The sequence below is a fragment of the Falco naumanni genome, chromosome 8 (assembly GCF_017639655.2).
Source record: "Falco naumanni isolate bFalNau1 chromosome 8, bFalNau1.pat, whole genome shotgun sequence".
Lineage (NCBI taxonomy): Eukaryota > Metazoa > Chordata > Aves > Falconiformes > Falconidae > Falco > Falco naumanni.
The window spans coordinates 5,150,938-5,158,623 of NC_054061.1; the positions used below are offsets into that span (position 1 = coordinate 5,150,938).

Consider the following 7,686-nt stretch of genomic DNA (forward strand, 5'->3'; position numbering starts at 1 on the left):
CAGAGCTTGCTTTATTCCTCAGCAGCCTTTCTACAGACTGGTGGATTCAGTCACAGTTGAAAATTGTGGAACTGTGGTTTGTTTCAGAAAGAGAAGAAAGGAGAGTTTAAGTATTGCTTTGGCAGCAGATGGCTCTGCTTTGGATTCTTTTATACACAAAGGAGATGTGTTTGCTGGCTTTGTAATTAACTCAAAAAGGGAAAAGACAAATTGTGAAAGGCAGTGTGGATATGACTTGAATTTTTCATCAGGTAAGAAGTCAGAAAATCCATAAAACTGGCAAAAGTTCCTGAAATATATATTTTAAAGGATTATTGTATTCTCTATATCCTGTATTTAAAACTGAATGGAAAGTTTCCTTCACATTTTATCTGTGGAATACTTTGGAACTTAATAAACAGATGATGTTTACAACTGAAACATTTACTGGTCACTTTGAAAGGATGGGGCTATGCATCTCTAACATAGGTAAGAAAATATTTAGGAGAGAAAGCTTTTTTAAAACTCATTTTCTTTAGACTATGCTTTTAACTTGCTTTTGCATGTTTCAGTAATGTTTCTGCATCTAGAGGAATGAAACAACTAGGCTTGGTGGATTATCATTTCTCACAGTGTTAAACTCACTATGGTAGAGAATCTTTTTCAAAATACATGGGTTAGGGGTTGAAGTAATTAGTTCTCTTATTAAATACATCAATTCTGATATCAGCTGTAGTTGCAGTTGAAGGATGCTGATTCTGCTAATATTTATTAGCTTAAAAAAAATACCAGTATGTATTACAACATAGTTCAACATGCTGCAGTAAGTACTTGTGTAACTTATTTTTCTAATACTATGAATACTCTAGATGTTTAAACAAAACAGGTGTAATTGTTTTATTGCCACGGAAATGCTTAAATTGCCTTGCAGAATGACATGTACCAAAACCTACACTTTTTAACTCACTGTACAAACCAAGCAGTGAAAGGAAATCAATCTTCTTCCTGAAAAAAGGACAATGTAGATGATTAGTGTGCCTAAAGCTGATTTAGTGAGTGAACTGATCAGAAGGTCGGTACAGGGACTTTTCCTTAATGGTAGAAAGTGCCAAAGAAGCCCTGCTACCTACAGTGAATTCTTGGGAGAGGACATTCAGCACTTGCTATCAAACTGTGTTGTGCAACCATGGATAAATAAGCAAGCATAATAAATAGTGCATAAAATATTACAAACCTGGCTCAGCCTCATGTCCTTAGAGTCCCCGCAGCTTCTCCTGCTCGCATAAAAAGCAGAGGAGAGCAGAGCTTGTCTTTGAAAGTATCTTGTTTCCAAGCCCGATCCCCTGCGAACGCTTGATCTGTTCTCAAAGGGCAGGGCACAGATCTGTGTGAGTCGGGTGAAAACCGCGGGCAGAGAAAGATCACCCCTGGGATAAAGCAGCCAGGCTCTAGAACCTTACACGTCTAAAGAGGAGGCGAAGCTCATTAGGGCAACATTTACCACCGCCTGGCCCCTTGCCCATCCAGCGCACGGATCCTTCTGTCTGAGTTCAGCCAGGCAGTCAGCGCTGCCCCAGGGTTTACAGGGCATTTCAGGGTGTTGCCCAGCCACATCATCAGTGTGTGCAGGGTGCGACTGTGCTACCTTCGGCATCCCTTTCACTCCTCCTGGACTCACTGGAAGAGTTTCTGCAAGCTGGCACACGCACAGTAGTATACATGTGCGTGTGTGTGTGTATATGTGTATATATATATGTGTGTGTGTATATATATATACACACACACACATATATACACACACACATATATACACACACACATGTATATATATACACACACACACACGCACAGTATGGTACATGGCTCTGGCTCTTGCCCTGCTGGGGTAGGGACACCTGTGAGGGACTACACACCCTACCTGGGCCACTAGACTTCAACAGCTTTTGCAGCATGATTGTACAGGTTTCCATGTCATTCCCAAAATACAGCTGTAACCAAGCCAGGTGGGTTATTCAGGGGGGCTACAGGGCTTAACGTTAGCCCCTGACCACAAATTCAGTTGTATTTGGAACACCAGGGCCACACATAGTCACATAAATCTACAGCCACTTTCACTTCAACATGACTACGCCAGTTGAAAAGTGTATTTTAGTCAGAAAGAGAGTAGTAATAGATGCTCCAGAGGTGGTTGTGTTGTTTTGGGGGTGTTTTTTAGAATCTTAATTTGAAGAACCCAGACTTCTGTCAAGCAAAAGGATAAATCAGTCCAGGATGTAGCTCTAGCTGGAATATTCTTTGGGTGCCTGTGGGGCAAGCAGTTATAGAATCATAGTTCTCAGCTTAACCCTGGATTTGATGTTTAATCTCATGCAAGCAATGAAAAAAACTCTATTCCTTAGTGATTAAATAATGGCAATCATTTCTGTAAAAAGGTTGACAAATTTCTATGCATAAACAGTTTATTTCTAGTAATAACAAAACATCCACCTATCCCTTCTTCCTGTGCATTCTCTTTAACTTCCCACTGCTTCTTCATTCTTTCTCCACAGGCTCTCAACACCATAGTATCTATTACTAGAGGTGAAGAATGACCTCCTTCCAGCTAGTTTCCCAATAATTCCTACTTCAAAAAGGAATTAAGGTGAGTTAAGAGTTGAGTTTTGAAAGGTACGCGTAGAACATACTTATCTTTCAATTTTAACAACAACTCTTCACATCCTTCTTTTTTTCCTTTCCCAGGTTGGAAACAACCTCTTTCTGGCCAGAGAGCTGGTGAGCCTTTGATTTAAGATTAACTTTTTAACTCAGTGATAAATTCAGACCCATCAAGATATTCTGCTGAAGCTAATTCTTCGCATTAATATTACTTTTATAGCAATGGAATTGTGCTAATAGATTTTTCTGCTTGACACCTGTTTAAGTTAGAACTGGAAGAAGAATCAACTCTGTGTCAAAAAAATCTGAGAAAATTTTGGGGGCATCATTTGTCAAACTTGTACAACAGTGAAAGGTGTGTAGGGAAATGAGACAACCTTTGGCAACCACTGATACGGAATTAACTATGTGTATAACTAAGATGTGATCTTTGGTTTACATTTTTCTCAAATTAGATTGATGAAAAAGGACACGCTATCTTTAATACATAAACAGAAAGGAAACTCCCTTACAGGTGCCATTCATAGAGGTGTTAAATATCACTTAAGCTCTAGCACCTATCATTTTGATTAAGCCAGAGGGATTTGATGTATTAGCTTACATTGCTTTGTAGTTCTAGAGAAAATGTGTGTGATGTCTAAGCTAGCAATGTGATGGCAGGACCCAATTCTTCTTTTCTGATCATAAAAAAAAGCAACTGATTATCCTTACTGGAATTCCTTAAACTTTGATAAATCTTTGGCTGAGAGAGATCTTAAATTATTTTATTTTGAAAAGTTTATCCACAGTTGCTAAAAGAAGAGTTGTATGAAAATGTTCATACAAGTTTAATCAGAGCTATCGCTGCTATTTCTTGTACATCACCATCAGTTACAGGTCTGTAACGCTGCCAGTGCAGAACCTCGGAAAGGCAACAGCCGGCATCTATCTATAACTATATACATAAACCCACTAATACTCAACCACGGGCTTTTCCAGTGCTATAATTAATTAAATTAAATTTGATCAAAACTTCAAGGACAACAACTATGATAGACTCATAGTAATCGTTGCCTTGGAAAGCCCCATACAAAGCGTATTCTAAACCATACTGGGGTTTGTCCATAGGTTGGGGGATGCTTCACGATGGATAAAGCCATACAGCATCCCAGTGAGATTCTGTTTAATCAGACTCTCTCTAATATTAGCTATTCTCAATTTTTGAACTTTGATACGTGCCAGCCTTCCTTCCTTGCAGAATTTTTGCTTATTACAGCCTACGCATTAGTTACAATAGTGGGGCTTTTTGGAAACCTTTGCTTGATTTTTATAATAAAGAGACGGAAAGAAGCTCAAAACGTTACCAACATTCTGATTGCCAACCTCTCTTTATCAGATGTTTTGATCTGTATCATGTGTATTCCTGTCACAGTTGCATATACCTTAATGGACTACTGGATATTTGGGGAAGCTATGTGTAAAATAAGTTCTTTTATACAAAGTATATCCGTCACAGTCTCCATTTTCTCACTTGTACTGATTGCCATCGAGAGATATCAGTTAATTGTGAACCCACGTGGCTGGAAACCTAATATTTCACATGCTTACTGGGGAATTCTTTTCATCTGGGGGTTTTCCCTCGTAATATCCATTCCTTTTCTAGTATTTCACCAATTAACTGATGAACCCTTCAAACATCTGTCTGTCCATAGCGATTTCTACAAGAACAAGGTTGCTTGCATCGAAGCATGGCCATCTGTTACAGAGCGACTGATTTTTACCACTAGTCTGCTGGTTTTCCAGTACTGCTTCCCACTGGGGTTCATTTTTATCTGCTATCTCAGGATATTCGTATGTCTTCGAAGGAGACATGGTAAAATAGACAGGTTGAGAGAGAATGACAGCAGACTGAGTGAAAACAAAAGGATTAATATGATGTTGATATCAATTGTCGTGACTTTTGCAGCTTGCTGGTTGCCTCTCAATATATTCAATGTTGTTTTTGACTGGAACCATGAGGCACTAATGAGCTGTAATCATAACCTGGCGTTTACAATATGCCACCTCGTGGCCATGATCTCAACATGCATCAATCCTGTCTTCTATGGATTTCTCAACAAGAATTTTCAGAAGGATTTGATGTCATTAGTCCACCACTGCAGATGCTCGGCATCACAAGAGGAATATGAAAATATTGCCCTTTCCAATCTGCAAACGGATGCGTCTAAGGGATCTCTGAAATTAAATAACCCCCCCGTGGTTATCTAAAATAATCCAACATCTCGCAACATTTTGTGTTTTGTTGCAGATGACCTCTTTCTGTAGGTCTTGATCACGTTACCGCTGGGTTTAGAGGAAGCCTTTGCCATTTAGTTCAGCAAAACCAGGATTACGCTCCCATAGGCATACTCTTAACAGGTACTTTATGATAGTATCAATAATTAATAAACCACTTCCAAGAGTCCTAAAGATCAATAATAATGAATTATAAACTGTATTAACATCTTACTTTTTAATCCACAACTTCCAAGTCACTGGCATACGACCTTAGCACCAGTAAAAATATTTCCAATTCGGCCACTGTTACAGTTTACCTGGCTTCACCAAGTAAACCATGAATACTGGGGCATTCCTAACTTCATCAGCCTTTTCATAGACTGTTTTCTGGCCTTTTCATTTTCCAACTCTATGTTGTTCCCACCTCTGGTTAATCTGTACAACAGTTCGTAGGCAGATCACACTGGAAGGCAGATCCTTTAACTTTCTTCCATCCCTGGCATGCAGTTTGCCATGATTTAGTACCAGTTCAGCCTAGAAATTGTATTTTAACAAAGAAAAAGGCTAGAGCTGGATATTTTTTTTTTAAATGAGCACTAATACAGGCTCTATTTGATGTACTGCAAATTCCACTCAGATTAATGCTGTTCAAGATAAAAGACATACTTAGTATCTCTCCTAAAAGCGCTGTATTCTGCTCCAAACCACCAGTACAGATCATTGCTTTTGCCGCTACCATCATCCCTGGCCCTTCAAACCGACATTTTAGAATCTCCATTATCAAACACACACACTAGGAATTCAGAGTAAGTTTTTTTAGCTGCTTATCCAGTTTATAGGTTCCTCTCTGAGTAGAAAATTAGGTTTATGTTTTAATTTCAGAAATATCTTTCTCCACATTTCTGCACTAGCAAGAGGCCACGCTTGAGGCACATGTTGTCATTTCTGTTGGACTCTGAAAACAATTTCTTTTGCAACACAGTGCATAGAAGCCTAAAAGTGTAATACTGAACACAACTTTTCTCAAAGTAACATATTTTAGAAAACACTTTGCAATATGGCCATAAAAAAATAACCAAACATATTCTTCATCCATGCTACGGTATCAACATAAATAATTGGTCAACATTGAGCTGTTTAAATACAACATTTAGAATACCTCAGTCCAACAAATCACCATGCATCCTCTTGTTCAAGTTAAAGATAATTATATTATTTATTATATATTATATATATTATAATAACTATATTGCTAAAGCCCCCCCTTATTTTTATCATTCCAAAAATCACCCTTGTTTTAACACTTGTCCAAAAAATTCCCTGTAATTTATTCTCTAACTTCAGCAGTTACTGATGCCCCCCCCCCCAAGCAAGGAGAACTAACACTCAAATTACAATTAGCTCCTTGATGATTCAGCTATGATGGAGCTTACCTTAAGGCTGTAAAATTCTCTTGGACGGGGACCATCATCTTCTGTAGTCATGCAGTTCTTAAAGGAGTCCATCAGGTCATAGTTCTCTTGTCCTGATGCTACAGCATTAGAGCAAACTGCCTGCGTTACTCCACTCACCAGAGGTGTTGTGTGAGAAGAGCCTCACAAGCTCCGGCAGATACGCTGGATTGCCAGGTGCTTCCTGATTCCCGCTGAGCAAAGAGACCTCGCTGAAATCTGTTAGCACCTGGTCCCACTGAAGGCCTAAGGGCAGCGGTCACAAGGGCAAGAATGGCAGCGATGTGGTAATCAAGTATTTGAGTGACAGGTATGGATTAGTTTTGGTATAATTGAGTATTTTTCTTCTAATTAGATCAAATATCATGCATGTGAAGTAGAGTGCTTAAACCATGACTTAAACACCTGCCTTGTGCATCATCCAAATAAACCACCAGGAGACCGATAAATACCTAATAAAGGGTAATGATCAGCTCGTTGAGACTACCTTAGTATTAATTATTCCCATTAACTCCAGCTCTCGGTCACTGGGCTCCCCTCACTGCTGATACACACCATCTGCTTGTTCAGCACAAGAGGCGTTGACCCGAGCAGAGAGCAGCAACTCGCAGCCAGCGCTCCTCTGCCACCCCGGAGCGGCTGGTGGTGCTTTGGGGAAGGGGAGGTGATGGTGTTGCTTCTCTGTTCTAAAGGGGAGACTCCAGGGTAATAAAGTGATTGATTATCTCTACCTCACTTGCTTAATTGAGAGCAAACCTGATCCAGGAGTTTCACTTTTCTTGGAGATGCCGGTACCCGTCCAGAAACCCGCGTAACACTGTCAGACGGTTCCCTGAACAGAGCATTTTAACAAACCATGGTGGCGCACCGGCTGGAGGCTGGGTTACCAGCTGGATTCCTCCGAGTTTAGAACACAAAGTCTTTCACCATCTTCCTCATTTTTAAGCACGCTCTTTACAGCTTCAGAGCCCATGCTTAAAAATATACAAGCACATGACATTGACAATATGCTCTCATTTATTAATGCTAGACACAAAAAAAGTTCCGATTTCTCTCAGTTCTGGTCGTGGCAAACATCTCAGACAGTATTTCATGTTGGAGTCAGGCCCAGCTGAGATTCCCATGGGTGAACTTGGCCTAAGTGACCCCACAGCTGTATTCCCACCCCACAGACATGCCCAAACGGGCTCAGTTTTACAGCAGGGGTGGTTTCAGTTATCAGGCCCCAGGTGGTTTAAATAGAGCCACAAAACGAACACCAGGTTGTGGTCAGTGGGCCAGCAGAAACTCTGTGACCTTATGAGAAGGCCAAGGATGCTGATGAGTGGCCTCCCTTTATACTGTC

At 40.1% G+C, this 7,686-nt stretch overlaps 1 protein-coding gene across 1 annotated transcript; it reads left to right on the forward strand.

The window, feature by feature from the left end:
• On the forward strand, nucleotides 1-6,159 carry LOC121093194 (neuropeptide Y receptor type 6-like). Its single transcript, XM_040605118.1, has 3 exons — nucleotides 1-251; nucleotides 2,529-2,620; nucleotides 2,719-6,159. The coding sequence occupies exon 3, from the start codon at nucleotides 3,760-3,762 to the stop codon at nucleotides 4,879-4,881; it is 1,122 nt and encodes a 373-aa protein (XP_040461052.1). The 5' UTR covers nucleotides 1-251; nucleotides 2,529-2,620; nucleotides 2,719-3,759; the 3' UTR covers nucleotides 4,882-6,159.
• The last annotated feature ends 1,527 nt before the right edge of the window (nucleotides 6,160-7,686 follow it).

Coding starts and splice junctions, on each gene's coding strand:
- LOC121093194 (XM_040605118.1), top strand. CDS start 3,760: ATGGATAAAGCCATACAGCATCCCAGTGAGATTCTGTTTAATCAGACT.